This window comes from Panthera tigris, chromosome E2, assembly GCF_018350195.1.
Source record: "Panthera tigris isolate Pti1 chromosome E2, P.tigris_Pti1_mat1.1, whole genome shotgun sequence".
NCBI classification, from domain to species: Eukaryota; Metazoa; Chordata; class Mammalia; order Carnivora; family Felidae; genus Panthera; species Panthera tigris.
Window position 1 is genome coordinate 10,388,866 of NC_056674.1, and position 21,139 is coordinate 10,410,004.

Below are 21,139 nucleotides of genomic sequence, written 5' to 3' on the forward strand. Positions count from 1 at the left end.
TCTCTCCCCAAAATAAACAAACCTTGAAAAAAAATTTTTTTTTCAAGTGATTCTCAGGGCACCTGGGTGACTCAGTTAGTTGAGCATCTGACTTCGGCTCAGGTTGTGATCTCATGGTTCGTGAGTTCGAGTCCCACATCAGGCTCTGTGCTGACGGCTCAGAGCCTGGAGCCTGCTTCGGATTCTGTGTCTCCTTCTCTCTCTGCCCCTCTCCTGTTCGCACTGTCTCTCTTTCTCTCTCTCTCTCTCAAAACCTGAATAAACATTAAAAAAATTTAAAAAAATAAAAATAAAAAGCAGAGATTCTCAAAAAATGGTCGTTCAACCCACCTCTTGGTTACTGAATTCTTTCCTTGCAGGAAAATAGGAGTAGGTAAGCTGGTAAAGTCAGGGCTCTTTTGCCTCATCTAAGTTATGCTAAACAAATTTTTGAGAACTATCATACCACATATTATGTATATATGTAAATATAATATTTATATGTAAATATAATGTGCATTATGTAATTATGTAAAAATAAAAATCGACACACACATACAGAGAAATAAGACTATCAGGAACTATATCAGACTATTAACAGTGGTTTCACGAAGTGGAAGATCAACGACTCTTTAAATCCTTTTTCACAGTTTTTGGCTTTTGTTGAATTTCTACAATGAACATGCTTTAATTTTACTAAGAGGAAAAAAATCCTTCCAGGGAAAAGAACACACAACCCACCCCCACCCCCACCCCCCCCCGCAAACACACATGCTAAATTAAATTCACAGATTCCATGTTTAACTTTTTTCCCTGAAATTCTATAAAAGTACAAACCAATGCCAAAGAGGGGATGTAATCAAACTTTAAAAGGACAAAGAAAACAAAGAAGAAAACAATGGAATTAAGGTATTCCAGCCTGAAGACCACTCATTTAATCAACAGTAATGTATGTTGTGTACCACACTCTCAGAAGACACACACTCTCAGAATCCTGTTCCCAGGAAGTGAAAACATGCTTGAGAACTACCGGGGAGGTTGCATCCAACGGCTACTGGGGGTGGGGCAGTCTTGAAGAATGAGGACAAGTTCCAGAGGCAAGGAGGAATGTGGGATACATTTCAAACCACACGAAGAACCCATGCAAAGCAGCGAAATACAAAGAAATCCTGCTTGTATTCTTGCAAAAGTAATTTTTTAAAGTTTATTTATTTTGAGAGAGGAACAGTGTAAGCAGGGGAGGGGCAGAGAGAGAGAGAGAGAGAGAGAGAGAGAGAGAGAGAGAGAGAGAGAGAGAGAGAGAGAATCCCAAGCAGGCTCCACACTACCAGTGCAGAGCCCGATGTGAGGCTCAAACTCACGAAACCTTGAGATTATGACCTGAGTCGAAACCAAGAGCCGGACGCTCAACCAACTGAGCCACCCACCTTGTAAAACAAGTTAAAAATTAATGCCTGTAGTAGCATAAAACAGAAAGCAGAGGACAGAAAAGGAAGAAAGAAGAGAGAGAGGGAAAGAGGAAGACGGGGGGCAGGAAGGCGGGCAGACAACCATAACAGCACCACACATGGGAGGAGGCAAGACTGCTGAGGCCGACACCTGGCAGGCAATGAGGCAGTAAAAAGAGGTTTTCAGTAGAGGAACCGTCATATAATCAAGACGAGGGGGGTGATGGTGGGGAAGCAAAAATGAAACAGAGAGGATAGAGCCGAGAGATGAGGAAGTAGAAGTGACAGACTTGGGAACTGATCGGAGGTGATCCTGAAGCTCCAAGCCTTTTGGTGACAGGGCGGACAGTGGCACAGTCTAAGAGAACTTTAAGAAAAGCAGCAGCTTGGCAGTGGCTGCTGGTAAAGCCTCATACCCAAAAGGATTCATAAATCCAAGGGCAAGGAGAGGTATAATTTTGTCATCGGATATCGAAAAGTGGGGGCACCTGGGTGGCTCGGTTGGTCAGGTGTCCGACTCGTGGTTTCAGCTCACATCATGATCTCGCGGTTCGTGGGTTCGAGCCCCGTGTCGGGCTCGGCACTGGCAGCGCGGAGCCTGCTTGGGATCCTCTCTCTCTCCCTCTCTCTCTGCCCCTCCCCTGCTCATGCTCGCTCTCTCTCTTTCTCAAAATAAAGAAACTTGAATTGCAAAAAGAAAAGCGAATCAGTCTAAAGCGAGAGAAGCAAGGTGCGGGAGGGGTTGGTCAAGACCACTGCTGTGCCCAGTTAGGGCGCATGTGGGTGACACTGAGGCACCCTGTGCTACCACAGGCGAGCCACTTGAGGAGGCCGTTCACAAAAGGCTCCCCCTACAAAGGGAAGGCTCCCCCTGACAGGAGAATGCCGACTGATCAACGCTGAAGGAACCAGGGAGTCAAACGATGGGGAGAGAGTGGCTCTGCAGTGGAGAAGCTCGGCCCACACTGCCACCCTAACCAAGGGGTCCAAGTGAACGTTACCGGCGATGGGTCAAACTGACATCACGTGTCACATGGTGCGATGCACCGACAAGGACACGGCATCGCTTCCCTGCTGTTTCTGCCCAAGGTACAAATAGGAACTTAATCGTGAGGAAAACACCCAAAAAACAAACAAACAAAAAACCCCAAAAAACGCCAAACTGAGGAGGAACGTCCTACAAAATAACTAATCTGTAGTTCAAACTATTGAGGCCATGAAAAACAGACTAAAAACTGTTCTAGATTGAAAGAGCCTCGAGACTCGACGACTAAACCTAACATGTGGTCCAGGATTAGCTCCCGGGCCCAAAATATTTTTGTGTTTTGCCATAAAGGACATTAATGGGACAACTAATGAAATGAAAACAGAGGACAGGTTAGCGTTGGGTCAATGTTTACGTCCTAATTTTGATAACCGCACGGCGGATATGTAAGAGAATGTTTTTAGGAATTACCCACTGAGGTAGTTAGAAGTAAAGCTGCATCAGATCTGCAAACTTTCAAATATTTCAGACAGTTATCTATATAGAAAGCATGGTGTGGGGGAAAGTGCTAAAACACTAACACTGAAGGAACCTGGGAATTTTTGTAACTTCCAATTTGTTTAAACTTGTAATTTTTCCAATAAATCGAAAATACTTTGAAAATAAAGGTAAGGAGAAAGCAACCTTCCCCTCCCCCAGAATGACACAGGGTATCTTTCTGAAGTGCCAGGTCAACATGTAAAGGCCTCAATCACCTGAATTGGACCTTTGTGCAGTTTTTCCCCTTGCACAAGGGAGAGGTGCCAGAAAGAAACTGATCTATAAGACCCGTGTCAAAAAGATGGACACTGACAAAAGTGTCCCCATTCTGGGGACAGAACGGACTGAACAAAGCTGCAGATCCGCTGTTAGATTAGGCAAAGTGTTCACCGTGATTCAACCCTGGTGTGTTGCAGAGAAAACCCCGGAAATAACCATGAAGTCTGCTTTAGCAGGCTTCGACTTGAAACCTATTTTCCCTGATTTGGCACATCCTACGTAAATATTAACACCGTCACGCAGCTTACTAGGATGCTGCTGAAATTATCTGCAGCACCCACGGGCTGTGCACACCATACAATACTTAACATCATTGCAGGGAACACCGGGATCAGAGCACAGAGGGAGGCTCTAATCCCTACTTTGGTTTCAAATTGTTTAAGCCCATATTCTTGAGCTCAACTACTAATGCTAATGCCCAAGAACTGACCTAACCATGCACCCGCTTAGACTACCTTCTCCTCAAAGCTCATCCATCAGCTCTGAGAGCATCCAGGAGAAAACCAAACCAAGGGACACAATGGCAAAAGGGAGGCCAAAGAGACACGTTACGAGAACACGTAATGAACAAATAAATGTTTTCAATACAGGCGCAAATTTGTCACTTCGAGAACGATGCAGAAAACATTAAGACAGTTGTTCCTCGCAGTAACGCCAAGTTGTCAGTGGAGATGAAATACAGCTGCCTGACCAGAAGATATCCGAGGACCTTAGCTGGGCTTTTTTTACCCCAGGGCAAAAATTCTATCAATAATGAATCCCAGGCGCCTGATCAAAGGCCAAGGTCTGCAACAGTCACGACTACTCCTTCGTTTTATTAAGCCAAAGTTTATTACCATTTGTGCCCAGGACAGGGCTGCGGACACAACGGTAACACGCCCCTTTCCCCGCCCTCCAGCGGCTGACAGATCTTCGAGGCCACAGACAAACAGGGTGGGTGCTCTGACAGGGAGCTGAGGGAGCACAGAGAAAGCACCTAACCAGCCACAGCTGCAGGCCTGAAAACACGCTGCTTGGTGCACGGAAAGGTCTCACGGATCCCGTACAACAGCCGCAAAACTACACGCAGATGGAGACCCATAAGTCTGACAGCTGTCCAGACTGCTCAGCTCCTTCTCAGAAAGCATCTCACACTTAAGGAGAGCTGATCCCAGAGTCTCCAGATGGCTCAGCTCGCCAGAAAGTAGCCCGTAGACAGTGAAAGCCACGATCAGCTCTGAGGTAACAACACTCTTACCTGTGGCTTCAATGTACTCAATACATCTCTCAATAAACACAGGGATGGGCTTCTCTGGAGTCACGACAGTTGTCAAGGGCACCCCAAAATAGTTACTCTCCCAGGTTGCCTTTGTGATGGACGGCCGGGGTTTGGGCTTTGGTTTCTGCACAGGAAAGAGAAAAGAAAGCATAAAACAAAAACAAAGTGAATATCAACATGCAACTTAAACATCAGCTAAAGCTTCCAGAAGGGAATTCACAGTGGTGTGGAAACTGCTGGGAAGACTCCAAGCAGGATAGAGATCCATTTGCTCATCTCACTAATTTTGTATTTTCCAGCCTCCAAATATCACACAAGATGCCAGCCAGTTGACACACAGTCACACCCTGAGTGTGAGACTGCATTATCAACACAAAGGTGTTTAGAAGAAGCAGGCCATGTTGAGTTAATGACAACGAGATGGCTATCCACATCCTTTATCAGGGGTGCCCTGGAGTAAACAGGAAGTTTTCCAAACATCCCACATGGATAATGAATGTCATACACTCAAGACGGCTAAAATCTTTAAAAAGATAAAAGATGGAATGGAGAATGAGTAATTTCCTCTTTCCAGAAAAGAAATAGAGCATGTGTTCTGCTACGGCTGGAAGTTCCAAATGAGAATTCCCTTCCATACATTAGCCCGGGGTTAAGTCTCAACGGCTTCCGAATCAGGAAAGGGTAAAACCGACTGAGCAAACATGACAAAGAAGGTAATACTTTGTCTCTTCTTTCCCAGCAGCCCCCTTCCTCCGGAGCAGGAGCAGCGGCAGCGGCAACCACTTGAGAGCTCACCGTGTACCAAGCCAGGTCCCAAATATTACTTCTTTTAAACCTCACGACATTCCGTTGAATCAAGGAAAAATGTCCCACGTGCCTAAGTCACACAACTAGTAAGTCACAGTGCTGGGATTCAAACCCTGGAGGGTCTGTCTCCAAAGCTCAGGCTCATAGACCTCTCTGAGATATTCTGCTCCAAAATTATTCAATCCTTTTATTTTGAAGCTCACATGAGGAAAAAATGCTCTGAACAAACGGTAAATTTCCTAAAAGTGACAAAAACGCACCTGAAATTCTGGACTTTTGTTAAAATATCTACTAAGGAAAAGGGTCACCGAACAGGAGCAAGGCAAATGGACCCAGGTGTAGCTCCGGCAATTCGGTTTCACGTCCAAGTTAACGAGATGAAATTAGAGGGCAGATTTATTACAAATACACGCAACCTATAAACTTGAAAGTATTTAGGGATCTTTGCATAAAATCCACTGGAGGGGACAACTAACTAGCCAGGGTCAACCGTTTGCATTCCTCATCCTGCCCGTCTTCGTTCCTTCTGGTACCTCTATTTATATGGGAACAAATCGCTTCCTGTTTAGTCTGAGATTCTCAGAGGACTTCCTGTGCAAACAAGCACCAAAGAAAAAGAACAACTGAGAAGCAAACGTACACGAAAGGAGGCACAAGCCCATCTCTAAGCCGGTTGACATTACCCGCAACGACCACCAAAAGGCAAAGACAATCCACTCTACACAGAGCCTGCTAACTGGGTCAGTCTGGAAGACTGTACCGCCATGCGAATGGATCTTGGCGTTCCAGAGAAGAACCACAAAGCCTCCACGAGGCTCACCCCTGCCCCTGTCCCACTCCTCATCAACGCAGCCACACCGCCTCTCAGGTTGCAGGGAGTGGCCACTGTTCCTTCCCCTTCCAGACTGCCTGCCAGAGGCAAACAGGCTCGGACCTAGATTTTTTACCAAAGAAATAAGGAAAAGCAAATGAGTGATTTATGATGTATCTTCACACGAGATAATTTAACCAATCTAGACTCTCTCCCTGACATCTTCTATTTATATGAAGTATAACATAAAGAATTTAAGATCTGAAATCTTAGCAGACCTGGGTCTGAATCCCGACAGACAAGTCCTGAGACTCTGGGTAAGTGACTTATTAGCATCTCAGGGACAGGGCCTCCTCACAAGGTGGTCTTGAGGGTGAAATGTGGGCGACCTGGCTCAGTGCCTAGCCTCACAGGAGCCATCCAGTAATTCGAGGAAAGAGAGGGGTGAGCGCTTCTGTTGTCACACATCGTGGCAACCGGATAACCATGAGTCAAGCGATGCTCTCCCTTAAAAATGCCATACAGTTTAAATTATTAGCTACAGATTCTGAATATACAAGGAAGACCATCTGGATTTCAGCGACATTCTTTTTATCAATCTCAGTCTTGCAGAATTTCCCTGTCAAAACTGACAACAGTATTGTTCTTCAATAAAACTGATGCTTCCAAATAAATTGTTAAGGAATAAAAAATGGAACTTTTTTTCTAATCACCATAAGGCCTTCTTTTTCTTAAATTAAGTTTACTTTTATTTTTATATTTTCATTTATTTTGAGAGAGAGAGAACAAGCAGGGGAGGGGCAGAGACAGAGAGAGAGAGACAGAGAGACAGAGAGACAGAGAGACAGAGAGACAGAGAGACACAGACAGACAAAATCCCAAGCAGGCTCTGCACTGTCAGCGCAGAGCCGATGTGGGGCTCGAACTCACAAACCATGAGATCATGACCTGAGCTGAAACTGAGAGTCGGACGCTTAACCAACTGAGACACCCAGACGCCCTTACCAAGCCTTCTAACCACAGTTCTAGTAAACGATCAATTTTAATCTTATACTTCCTTCCTCCACCTTCTCAATACCAGAACAAGATGATGAGGTGTGTTCTAACAATCTAAGTTAACTAGAAACTTTACCATCTATCAACTGAATACTACGTACTGGGCCGTTGCTTAAGTTCCTTAGATGTATGATTTCATTCCAGACTCACAACAGCTCCGAGGGTGTGGGGTTAATAACTCCATTTTACAGATGAAGCGGAGTCGTAGAAAAATTCAGTTACTTGCCCAAGTCAGTTTTGACTACAAAACTTGCTCTCTTAACCACTATGGTTCACGGCCCTTCCCTGAAAGGGCCTGGGAGAGGCAGAATGAATAAATGGATAGCTGAATAAATGATTAAGGGTACACCGACAATCTGAGAGTTTCTAAGGTAATAGAGGCCCACTCACATAAAATACCAGGGTTCTTTAAGCTGGAAAAGGAAGGAATGGAGCATGATGACAGCTATTTCATACAGCTATAGGACTATCTCTTGGAAAGAGATTATTTTATATGATTCCAAAGGGTTATGTTGAAAGAGATAAGAAGAGAACACAGGCAATTTTGGCCTTAAATAGAAAGAGAAATTTGAAAAACAAAATCGCCAGGTGTTTAAAAAGGAAGGGACTGCTCTGTATAAATATTCCAAGCACAGGCTGCAAACTACATACCTCTGCCACACCATTGTCGAGGAGATTCTGCCATTCGATGGAGGACTAAATTGGATACTGCCCTTATGCCTCTCGTCCCAAAGAATCCAAGACCCGAGTTCAGTGCTTCAACTTACAAAATGCAGAAATGGAGAGTAAGCTTTAACAACAGGATCAACTCCCGTTACTAAACGACATGGACTCTCCCTCTCAGATTTAAACAAACCTTGGTTTACAGAATGTCAAAACACCTCCTAGAAGTAAGTGAAGGCTCTGTAGGGTGTCACAAAATTAGGACGGGGATTCTTGCACAACGAATTCCAAACCTTTCTAGTAAGGAAATCGGACTTTGTGGTACACACTAAGAGGTGGGCCAGATTGCCGGTATGACAAACACCACATCAGGCACCTGAAGGGTTACTGGGCACATGTCAGATGGAAACGCCACTCTTGTGAGTGGCCTGCCAGCTGTCTCAGTCCCCGGTCAGACGTGGGTCGCTCATTATGGAGTCCCTGGGGCCCTCCAAGCAGCAGGCTCTTGGAGAGGAGAAAGTAACACCATCCCAACATCAATCTTCTTTCGAGGGCACTCACAGAGCAGGCTGAATTGAAAAAAAGCATCTAGCCGGAGGAGACCAAGCCCTGAGAATAATCTACACATCTGTGCCTCTAAGTTTAGAGTCTTATTGGGTCAAAAATGGAAACCAGTGATTAATCTGGAGTGGCCATGTGCAGGCCACTGCTAGGTACTTTGCACAATTACCTGAAACCTTACAACCATCTTCAGGGTAAGGGTTATTAGCACCATTTTACAGGTGAGAAATCAAGCTCTGAGAGAGTCACACCCAGCACTGAGAGAGCCAGGCTCCAGAGGCTAGTGATCTATAAACACCAAAGCCCCTTTTGCCCCTACGTGAACTCTATGATGAAATGCCATGACAAAAACCAAGGACCGGGTCAGTTGGAACCACCTTCGTCTTGTGCTTTTGGATGGATCTATTTTTTGAACGAGCAACACAGTGCATTGTTCTTTACTTCAGTTTCCTTAAAAACAGGCCCGATTCTTAGTCTTGATAATAACCAGGTGGCAAAGGAAACAAAGAAACGAACCAATAGTTTCTGCCAGGACGGCACTGCGAAGAGACGGTGGTTGGAATTTCCCACTGGCCCCTTGGCTTTCGAAACAAGAAAAGAGCATAAAGGGAAACTCCCAACTCTGGTGGAGTAGGAAGACATCTGTAAGCCCACGGGGGTCCCTCTGGAGTCCACGGGGACAAGAAAAAGGTTCGAATGCCATGCGAAGAATGAGAAGCGACTGACAGAAGGGCCCTTTCTATCAGGCTGCAAGATGAGTGGGTTCCAGGGCCTGATATGCAGTAGGCGCTCCATAAATTTCCTGAACAAAAACAGTTTCCAATAGTGCACAGGGCCAATATTTCTTTATATTTTTTCGAGTTTAGCTGAGATGAGGACTATCTCTGTATGTACAGAAGTTTTTCTTCTCCTAAATTGTGCTCCTTTCCCGCGGATGGAGGAGGCGAGGCTTAGAAGGTCTTATACTGGCACTACCGTCCCAGACTCCCTTTTAAAAACCAGATGAGGTGGTGAATTCCCTATGTCACTGTGTGGCCACTGGATAAAGGACAGTCATTTATGTACACATGTGACTGTTACCCTACTTAACTCAGTAAGGATCTTAGCATTTTTGTTTTTTAACGAATCATGCCCAAGGTCACAGAGCAAACTAGCAGCAGGGCTAATCCCAGGACCAAAGTCCTCTATCCCCCTCAACGAACTTACAATCTAACTGGTAAAAGAAAGATATATCCCTGGCAAGCAAAGCTGATCTAGACATCAGGCTCAGTAACAACTGAGCCACAAAGGAAAAGAGTCTCCCACGGCTCCCATGGAGAGCTCAGCCATTCCTTCTGGATAAAGAACATTCTATCTTCTGTGGGAATAGCAGGTACAGCTACTTAGCGATTTTGAGCTGACAACTTCAAATATTCTCTCCTGGTCTCTATAAAATACCTTTAATACATGTCAAGTTATTTAACCAGATTTTAAAGTCAGAACATATGATCACCACAGCTGTACCACCTAGCAGTCTTTTAAACGCTTGGTAACCTATCTAATGAAGGAAATAAAAAACAGAATGCAGGTTGCTGGATTCTCTTTTTTTTTTTTTTTTAAAGGAGGAATGCCATAGACAGAATGTATTCCGGGACAGGGATAGTGCCCTCTGAATGAGAACAGTTCTCCCTCCCAAGAGTGATATTAGCAAAGCCCTCGAGAGGCCCTCCCCTCTCGCCACGGTTTGCCAAGCAGTGTACTGGCTGACTCTGGATTAAGGGAAACTGGGAGGAGTCTTACAAAAACCAAAAGATTCCATACACAACGTGACTACAGGTTTCCCCCAAAGCACCTCTTGCATTCTGTATTCAACATTACAGCTTTCTGATGAGTAATGATTCGTTCTTATTTCCAACAGAGCTTCAAAAGAACCTTTTCAATTACGTTACTCACTCGTGCCCCAAATGTATTCTTGGTTAACTGGTGCTCCCTCTTCTGGCTCTGAAAAAAATCTAAGCCCAAGTTTAAGAGGAAACCTGAGGGTGGATCTGTTCTCACTGGCAAAGTCTGTTATGAAAGCACAAACGCTTATTAGACTTGGTCTCCTTCACGCTGCCAGTTAGTATTACAGCCAGGTCACCCACTGTCTTGGGGCATCTTTTTTAGGGTTGGGAAAGGAAGCAGCATAAAGTCTCTGCCTTCCTAGCATCCCTAATCCTCTCCCAGGATGGGAAAAGACATGTGCCATCCCTTCACAGGCCCCAAATCAAGCGAGACCACAGCCTGTTGCTCTAGAAAGGCATGAAGTCTGGCAAATCTGGGTCAGCCCCTGCTGCTGTCTCAGACTGAACGGCCAATGCAACAGCGGGCTACCTAGGAAGGAGGGTCCACTAGTCCCAGGAAAGTTTTTTTTTTTTACAAACATCCTGCCTGATCCAACACTCACTGAATTCGGACTTCCCAGAGTTACAGGTCAGTTTATATCTGCTTGCCTCTTCTCAAATACTGGATAAAATGCATTCAGAAGACCTTTCTCTATAGAAGCAGAGGTGATTCTTGACTCCTGCTGAAATAATTTGGATCCTAAAAAGACATTTCAGTATCACTAGGTGGTGGATGAGAACAAGTTGATTCAGTGATGATCAGAGCAATTCTCTGCTCTTTGAAAACTAGATATGGGTTGCCCATTGTCATTTTTTTTTTTTTTTTAAGAACAGGTGTGCTATAAGCTAAGGCCCATAGTTAAAGATAGTCTATTTTTGTCACCAAAAACACACTACAGCAGTTCTTTGGGCTTAAAATAAACTGAGAAAACGCATGACACCAGCTCAAAACAATTTCTCAAAGTTCCAGTCGCTATTTCAGTGTCCCCACGCCTTTTTTGTCCACTCAACTAGACTCTGAAGCCAGAAACAAATAGCACCAGGCCATTCTTAGGGGGTAGTGTAGGGAAATGGATTTTTTTTAGATAATAATCACAGTCCTTTGTCTGAAATGAACAGATTACTAGACTGATTGAGTGGTCCAAATGCGTGCCTGGCTATTGAAGATTACCATCTTTCTTGCGGGCTGGGCTCTACCGACCCGTTGGAAGCGGAAGTCAGAAGAGCAGGTTCAAAAATCTCAGCTCCTCCATTTAGAAAACTACACCAACATGGGCGGCGGCAACGGGAAAAGGGCTGGTGCCGCACCTGGCGCACAGCACGCGTTCGGTACCTCCGGGGAAGGATGAAACCCCACGGTATTCGCAACCCTGCCATCCCCGGCCTGCTTCCCCTTCACTCTCCGCAGCAACCACTCTAGGTTTCTTCCACGTGTTGTTTTTTATTTTTTCTTTCTTTCCCCCAGCTCCAAGTTCCACGCTGTTTTCTCAAGAGCTCTCCCCAGAAAACCTCCACCCTCACTGCCTTTGTCCGCCTCACTCTGTAAGTCTCCATTTACACACTGTTGCCTTGGGGAGCTTTACCGGACCTTCGCTGAGGTTAAAACTCCTTGCCCTACAATCCCTTAGCACCCTGTAGCTCCTCTGTGGCAGTATTCAAAATACCTGTCAGCGCATATTTAAAATCCGCTATCCCTCGATGGTAAGCTAGATAAGCACACCACCACGCGCGGCACCCTCAGCACAAAGCCAGGGGTACCACCGCTCACTAAGCATCCGTGCGCTGAACTGGAGGTTTCCTTCCCAAAATGAATGAAGGAGTACATGCTTTGGAGCAAAAATCCTTCTCTTAAAAGATGCAATTCTTTCAGGAATCAGAAAATCCAAGGTCAAGTAGGCGCCCCCCCCCATCTTTAAGGCTACGGTATTTATTTGGCCTCACAGCACATTGAGTAGGCCTAGCCTTTTCTGAAACACACACTGAGAGTCTTTCCCGAGCAGGTTACAAAGAGCTCATATTTCATACCATTCAGCTTGTCTGTCAAAATGCAACATCCCTCCCTGGGGAGCTAGCTGTCCAATTCCCCAGCTGGTTTTTATTCACACTAGAAACTTTAACTCCGTTCTAGGCCTCACAAAATGAGAGCTGTGTCCACACAAAGCCCCAACAACCAGCCGATTCACTGAATCCAATGAAATAAGCCAATTCACTGGGGGGGGACACAAACTGTCAAACTGGTTACTTGGTGCCTTATAGACCAAACAATGCGTGATTGAATTGGTTTGCTTTTTCAATAGGTTGTCTTGTCATGTGGTAGCTACAGTGAGTGAAAGATTTTCTTTATCATTCTGTTGTCTTTTTTTTTTTTTAAACACAAAGATAAGAGCACATCAGATAGAAGGGTGAATAGCCAATAATGTCTTGTCTTTAAATCCATGGTCAAACACACTAAATTCAGCAACTTGAGCTTGCCCAAAAGGCACATTTTGTGGACCAAGACTCCCAGCCTGTGGTTTCTTTTTTTTGGGTTTTTTTTTTTGTTTTTTTTTTTTGGTTTTAAAATAAGACCCTGCCGGTCCTGATCTCATCTTTGCAAACGCATGATACTGTGAGACAGAGACCATGTGCAACACCAACTCTTTACAGACAAAGCATCTATTCATGGGCCCCACTGAAGTGCAATCGTAGATTTTCAATTTCATTCAGCTGAGTGCGGAAGGCTCCCACTATGAGGGTGGGTTGCTAAATGGTTCAGCTGGGAAAAGGACCCAGAATGACAGTCAGCCTTACAGTCTTCACTTTCATTAACAGAAATGAAAGCGATTCCCTCACTCCAACTCCAATTTTACAGTAAAGAGCTAATCTAGCAAATCGGCCAAGGGAAGCTGAGCAATTTCTCTTTCTCCACATCACATCGGTACCCAGAGCACAGCTTTTTGTTGTTGTTGTTAGGGCTGTTGCTAGGGCAAGTGCTGAGAAAGCAGCTAAGTAACACACAGGGTTAAAACTTACACAAAAGGGAGGGACGAAGTTGGTCCCTCAAGCCCTCAGCTAGACCAGACCAGCACTCTCCTCTCCTTGAATACGACATGCACATTTTCACCTTCAAGCCGTTCCTCACCTCTGCCACTTCTTCGGTTCTACCCACTCTTCAAGGTCTAGTTAAATAACACTGCGATACCTAACACCTGTCCGAGATGCAGTACGCTGAGTGTTTCACGTGCAAAACCTCATTCCGTTTCTCACCACCACATGAGGAAGGTGCCACTATGTTCTCCCTTTGTGCCGAAGGGATATGGCAGGTGAATCACGCGCCCCAAGTCCCAGTGAGGAAGCGGAGGAGTCGGGATTTGGCTTTAGGCCCTCGATCCCGAGCTCCTGATCACTACACACGCTACACTACCTTCACCGCCCCCAGCGGTGGGATTTCCACTCTGCCTCCACACAGCGCCCCCTGGGCACACCACCTATTTCCAGGAGTTGTGGAGGTCTCACTGCCTCCACTGGGAGCCACGGTCTGGGCAAGAAGGATCCGTGCCATTTCCCCAGTGGTGTCTAACATTCTGGCACCCGGGAGGTACTAACTGTATCTTCCATGACCGACTGGCTCTCCCTGCACGTCAGATAAATACTGTATTGCCGTGTCACGCCAATAAAAATCAGAAGCCAGATCCCCCACGTAGGGGTTGGCTTGGCATTCTCTGTCCTATGGTATCTTGCTTTTCCAGTAAGACAAGTGTCAGTCTGCTTTCTTAAGGCAGCAATTTTAATAGGAGGTTTGCCCGAACGAACGGGGAAGAGAATGAAGGCTGATCTCTGGATTAGGGTGACAAAGCAACTACACTCATTTCAAAGCACCATTTTCCGAGGCAGGAAAAGACAGTTTCACCTTTTACTCACACTTTCCAAAGGATACTCCTGAACTGGCTTCTGGCACGCTATGGCTCTTGGGCCAGAGGTGTCATTTTTATTTGACTTGAAGAGGTGTGGCCCGCATAACTAAGACGGGAAGTTAATCACTTCTTGCATGCTGACCCAGCAACCCAGGGTAAGGAAGTTCTAGTTTAGGAAGGGCTCTTTAAAAACAGGGTCCCCGGCCGTCTTCGGCTGAGCCTAACGTGTGCGCTCTTTAAAGCACGGTCTGTTTGGGAATGTGTCTTAAAAGCATGATCTTCAACAAGTGTTAAAAATGTAGTTAGAAGTCAGAAGATCAGTTACAACTCAGTGTGCTATTATGCCACCTTCCTAATTCCCAGGTGTGCAAACACCCCCACAAATTAAGACTGCCAGCATTCAGATAAGCTATTCTGGTAACAGTCTTCATCAGGAGTGGAGGAGGAAGAGAAGAAAGTCAAAACGTTGAAAATGTTTGGATTCCAGGATCATTGAACAGGAGAGCTTTGAGGAAATACTGGGAGGCAGGTGAGGCTAACTTCAGACTTCATAAATACGAAAGGTTTTCAATGGGTCTGCCCATTACTAACCCTTGGAGGACAAAATACTGAAGGCAGATGAAGGAATCCAAGAGAAAAAACAAGGGGAAATCAAATAGGAGAATGCCTATGGTATTTATTAATGTTCAGTTCGGGGTGGGCCGGGAGGACAGAACACACAACAATGCTGCCCTGCCCTTTCTAAAATTACACAGGTGAGGAAGTTCTGGAAACTCCAGCCAATGGTGACTGGGAACCACTGTGTATGCTATGAGGGAACACAAAGTGAAGGTGCGCTCCCTGTGAGGCCATGGAACCATGTTCCTCCACCTGCAAGGGCCCTCCTAACCAGTAAGAGCTGCAGAACTAGCCTCCAGGTGGTACTTACTTTACAACAGAATTGTCAACTCTAGATCCTTCTGATTTGGTACGTCTTGTAATAACATAAGTTTTTGGCATCCTTTCTTCCAAAGTTCCCTGAAATGTTTTCAGACAAGTGACTTTGTTCTCTGCTGCTTCACGGTAGGGAGAGGAGGAAAAGCTTTCAATGCAGAGAAATCCTCATTCTGTATGTCGCAAGGCTGGTCGTGGGCTAGCATATAACACGCTTTTATTGTCCTGTCTCACCAAGATGTCTTTCTCTGAAAAAACAGAGTGTTTCGCTCTGCTCTAAATGGGGGGAAGAAAAAGAAAAATCTGGGAAATACCTTTTCTGTCTCAAATCTTAAGCCCAAGGGGACAGGGCACTCTACTTTGTACACCACAATTCGAAACAAGATAAAGAGGATTCACCTGCTGCTGTTTCCTCTCCATCTGATGGCAGGCCTGACACTCATAACACACACGGTTTACTTTCTTTCTCTTCTCCCCATCCTGCTTTGGTCCCTAAATAAAACCTGAAGCCGTCACAGCAACTCACTTAAATGATGCAGCTGGAGGGCACTCCAATCTCACAAATATGGGACAGGTTTATAACTCACAGTGGCAAGTTACTTCTTACTTTTCACTTACGTAAAGACCCTTCACTCATTCGCATATGCAAACAAAATAATCATCCAGTGTTTCCTAATCTAAGATGCAGCAACCTTACGGGTCAGTGAGGGGAAAAAGGAGCTTTTAAGAGGCATATGGATGAAATGTTTGTCTAGCAGTCAGAGACTGAAGCATGCAACTTTAGATTCTGGTGTTCACATAAAGGAAGAGCAAGCATATCGTCACTGGCTTGGCTACCTGTCAGGACACCGACAATTTCTACACGATCTGCTCATTTTGGAAGTACCTAACTCTTGTTCTGGACAAAGACAACTCAAACTCAGGCTGTCTATCCAAGGTCCTTACTACTCCAGAGCTGCCAGCGGTAGCAATCTGAGACACTGCCTACTTTTTTACACCAAGTCAGAGAGTAAATGCACACACCGACCAATTTTTTTTAACCAGAATAAGCTGTCCTTGAAAAATCATCATCATCGTCATCATCAGTCAGCTCTCACCCAGACACTGTGCAAGCCACTCCTATGATTCATTCCTAAACTGGTGTCTTACCTTAGTGTTCCTCCGTAGACTGCGAAGAATATTCCTCCTCCTTGGGTCTTCGTCTGTTTCATATGGAATGACGGCATTGTCCCCTTTATAACCTTGAGATGCCTGATCCTCCTCTTTTTTCCGAATGGGCCCTAGCTCATCATCGCTCCCCACACTGAAGCTGGTTCGATAACTAGCAAACCTCCCTAGCCGGCTGCATCTCGTCCTGTACAGCACGGGCTTGCTCACGATGGACACCTTGCGGCCTCGCTCTAGAGAGCTGGTGTCCATTTCACTGTCGGAACCGTTGCCACTGCCGTTGGACTGGGCTTTGTTGATATTCCGAATGGTGATGATTTTGCCTTGGGTGCTGTCATGGGGCACTGAATATATGTTTTCTTCTTCGTTCCTTGGCTTGACCACAGCATCCATGGGTTCAGCATAATCAGAAGGATCAAACCCATCCGGAGGTAGCCAGGTGCTAGAAGACACAGACTTCCTCTGCCCATCTCTATGGCCTTGGTCTAAATAAGACAGATCCCCCTTTGTGATCTCAAAATGGACAGGAGGCTTTGGTTTGACTGGTGGAGGTACTTTGTTGTTCAGTTTACTCTCAAAATTGCTCATGATGAACGACAGCCCATCATTTCCCTCCAGTTCCATAGAGAGCTTAGAATGGTCTTTGGACAGAGAGGGCAGTGACGTGTCTTCTCGAAACAAGCTGTAAGAAGGCGGCTCGATATCCTCTTCTGAATCCTGCAGGTTGGAGTTGCAGAGTGGAGAGCCCGCTCGGGGGGAGTTAAACACCTCTTCCGTGGTGCTACAGGCCTCGGCAGCGTTATCGTACATATGAGTAGCCTCGATTATGTTCTTTTTATCCACCACATCCTTAAAAAATGGGTGGAAGATCTCAAGTTTGTGCTGGGGTTGGCTACAAGGGATGCTTGTGAACCTCCCGTCAATCTCTTGAGCAATCTCCTCCCCTTCGGTCAGCTGTTCCCGACTTAAGTCATTGTCCAGGACATCTACAGCGCCGTCAGTGAGTGCGACCAACTGAATGGGGATAATATCCTGCACTTCACAAAGAAAGGCACGTAACATAGCCAAGGAGGCCTTACGTTTGGCTGAATAAAAAACAATGTACCCATGGACCAACCGGCTTTTTCTGATGCTAAATGAGGAATGGTACGAAAGAACAGACAGCTCGATGCGCTTCTTGTGGAGTCCGATCGGTAGTTCAAGTAAAACAGAGTTGTTGCTTCCACAATGGGAAGACTTACAGGTCTGGGACTGAAGGACAGGATAGAGTATGTCATCTGCACTGAAAGGATCGCCACACATCAGACACATGACAATTCGCAGGTCAACGTCAGCCAGATCTTTGATGCTAGCAGTAGAACTGACCAGGTTTAAGTTACGCTTGGAGTCCAGGAGTCCCTTCAAAACTTGACTGATTTGCTTTTCATTAATGTTGCGTCCATAACCGATGCCAGCAGAAGCAGGGTCGAGAAAGACACACTGAAGTTTGCTAGCAATCTGCTGACCTTGTTGTATTAGGCTATGCAGGGTCTCTCCACTGGTGTCTCCTCTCTTGTTAACTAAGATCAACGTCAGGGGAAGATGGGCTAAATGGTTATCTCGCCTGCCAAGTGTGGACTCTCTACTCTTCTCTATACTCTCCACCACATAGGATAGAGATTCCTTTGAATTGTAAAGGCAGAGGCAGCCGTGGGGCTGAAATGTTGGCGTTTGGAAAGAGTTCACGGGAAGCCTGACATTCCCTTCTATCGGCCTCAGGGAAAGCTCATACATTTTACCATCTATCACATACTTATCATCATTTGTACAAAGAGCTCGAATCTCATTGGCCAACTCACGTGCGAGGCCATCTTTGCCTAAGATAACCAAGTTGATCCTATCAATGTTGGGGTCAGACAGTGAATTTTTCTGATTCCGGTCAGATGGTCGGATAAACCGAGAACTAATCAAGTGCTCGATCTTAGCATCCACACAAGCTGGGCAGCTAGGGCACGTTTCCTTGGTTGGGTGATACACAAAATGAATGTGCTTCAGGATAAGGGCATCACGCTCCGCTTGGAGCTTCTGTAATGCTTTAAATCGCTGTTCCTCCCCCAGAACATCCTGAATGACACCCATCTTCTCCTTGCTGGGCTTAGCATCCAGCTCCAGCTCATAAAACAACTCTGAATATTCCAAAAGCAGCTCCTGAAACTCTTCCTTTGCTCTGTCTATAATTTGCTTTTGGTGTTTGCCATAAATATCCATGTATACGGATTCTTCCAGCCACTGGTAGAAATCTTCGTTCATAATGAAACTACGGGCCTCTTCCCAAGGCTTTCCGGGAGTTATGAAGGGAGAGGTCTCCAGGTTTTCTTTAAATGCCCTTCTCATCTCAGCTCTTTTCCTCTCGTTCCGCAGCTTCTCTAAGTGGGCCTCGTACAGCTGCTCGGCAGGGACGGTATCCATCAAGTCAAAGGGAATCCGCTCGTTCTCCATGTTGTCAATGTGGCTGGTGGCATCCCACGGTGTCTCTTCGAGCACGACAAACCACTTCAGGAATTCTGGCTTGGTCTCCAAGAGCTTTTTGGTTTTTATGCAGCTCAGGTGGTCTATCTCATCTAGACTGGGTATAAGAGCTTCAAAGGCTAACGGCAGGGCCGCGAGGTACAGCTTTCTCCTGCGCTCAATGTGCTCGTGCTTGAGGCGGTGGATGTGCTGGAGAAACAGCTTCTTGGCTTTCTGAGTACCTTCCAGGTAGACATAGTCCTGGTACTCAGGAGAGGCCTGCATCTTTCGGCTGACACTCGGCCAATTCTCGTTGTGGCTCTTCACAATGCGACTCACCAGCCACTCATACTTGTCTTTCGCTGTAGCTATCTGCTGACTCTGCTGCTTGAGAGCTTCAAAATAAGGAATGATTTTCGTCTTTCCCCGACTTTTATCAATGAGTTGCACTAAGGTGCTGAAAGCCAAGTCCACGTTTACGTTGGATCTTGCTGAGGTCTCCACAACCTGGAGGTTCTTTTTGCTTAAGGCAAAAGTATGTGCATCTCTAATGTACCGCTCAACGCCCTCATCACACTTAGTCAGGACCACCACTATGGGCTTTTTTGTTTTCGCAAGCTGATTGTAGAGATTGGACACAAACTTGAGCTGGTCATCAAAGTTCCTATTCATGCCCCTGCTAACGTCAATACCAAGAAGAAAACCATCAATCAGCAGCTTTCCATCCGGCATCTGTTTCTGCTCAAAGTCCTGCTCCAGCCCCAGCTGGTCAGTGCAAAAGTACATGAGTTTTTCAGCTGATGCGAGCTTGGTTGCAGCAGCTCTCTTGATATAGGGCTGCAGGGCCGTGCTTCGATGAGGTTGAAAAGTCTGATCATCGATGAACTCAGTCTGCTCCACAATGTGCATCTTACATTCCACACAATCCTCCAGGGAACGGCTAACTTCTCCCCAGTAGAGAAAGTGGTCATTATTGACCACTCGCCCGCCAAAGTCACTGGTGCTGAGGACAGAGGTATGGTCCAAGTGAAACTCATCAGCACTCGGGCGCACGAAGCGGTTGCACAGGCAAGACTTCCCAACGCCGCACTGGCCCTTCTCCTTCTCGGTCCCAGACAATCCCACCACACTGATGTTGTAGGTGGGAATGCGGACATCTTGCTTTCTTGCCATCATCATCGTCGACACATCCTGCCACAATCGGCCACTTCCAAGATCAGATTAGTGTTTTCCAGTGGACCTGATGGTTTCCCCACATTATCAGTGGGGGCCGGCTGCCCACGAGGTCAAAGTGTCAGGTCCCATAGTGTTTGTACACCAGCACGAGGTCAGTTTTCACCACTTCTCATCGCCAGATAGTAAACATTTCTTCCTAGACGGGGGCGGGAGGAGAAAGAAAACCCATCAGCATCATAATTTTGGAACCTGATTTCAGTCGTTGAACTAGAGCAAAAATCAATTTTCTCGTTCAACAAATACTTAAACATTAAATGTGCCAGGCCTCACGCTGAGTGAAGATGTAAGAGGAAGACTGACATCTATGTGCTCTCAATACCTCTAACAGAGGAAGACATACAAGTAAGCAGTTGTGCTGAGTGTTAAAACAAGAGTTTGAGGGCTTCTTGGAAACACGGCTGATACCAGGGTTAGAGCAGAGTTAGTACAAGAAGAGCCTGGAACATCCTATTGTGCAGGAAAGGAAGTGCTTGAAAAAATGACAGGGCACCTCACAGACACAGGAGCCCACTTGAAGGGGATCCCACTGGTCAAATCTGAAACAATTTGAGCACCAAAATAATTAAAGACAGTAATGGATTATAACCCACTGCCAAAAACAGAAACCTGAGTTCATACTACTGGATCAGACAAGAATCATCCCTTGATACCCCATCTAAGGGGAAGATTTTGATGAGAATCAGGATATCTGCACAGACCTGAGGTGCCTCCTGATATGCTACTTATCAGCTGCAGAGGGAAGAGGTACCAAAAACCACTAATTATACAGTAAAGAAACTGGCTTAACACTTTGTTTTTAAATTTTTTTTTTAATCTTTATTTATTTTTGAAAGAGAGACAGAGTGCAAGTGGGGGAAGAACAGAGAGAGAGAGGGAGACACAGAATCCGAAGCAGGTCCCAGGCTCCGGGCTGTCATTACAGAATCCGACGCGGGGCTTGAACTAATGAACTGCGAGTCGGACGCTTAACCAACTGAGCCACCCAGGTACCCTGGGTTAACACTTTGGGTAATGAAAATTATCACCACCAAAGAGGGACGGAAGGACATCATGGGCCTCCAGATGTGGTACCCCCACGAGGACACATTACTAAGCGGTGTGATGACCTAGAATGTATTCCCTCAACCGAATCACAAGGAAACATCGGATAAACAAAAAACGAGCAAGATTCTAT

The 21,139-nt window shown here is 45.8% G+C and overlaps 1 protein-coding gene across 2 annotated transcripts in view; it reads right to left on the reverse strand.

Moving 5' to 3' along the window:
- Window positions 1-21,139, reverse strand: part of ARHGAP35 (Rho GTPase activating protein 35) — a 120,450-nt gene that overhangs the window by 55,517 nt on the left and 43,794 nt on the right. Inside the window, exons 2-4 of one of the 2 annotated variants that reach the window (XR_006212101.1) lie at window positions 16,225-20,101; window positions 15,071-15,351; window positions 4,530-4,613 (exon numbers count right to left, since the gene is read on the reverse strand). Coding sequence is in view for 1 of the 2 variants with exons in the window: in XM_042970275.1 (XP_042826209.1) it covers window positions 4,469-4,613; window positions 16,225-19,908 (3,829 nt within the window). In the remaining variant the exon portion in view is untranslated. Of the gene's footprint in view, window positions 1-4,468; window positions 4,614-15,070; window positions 15,352-16,224; window positions 20,102-21,139 lie in introns of those variants that run through there. The other variant, XM_042970275.1, reaches the window with a different exon arrangement.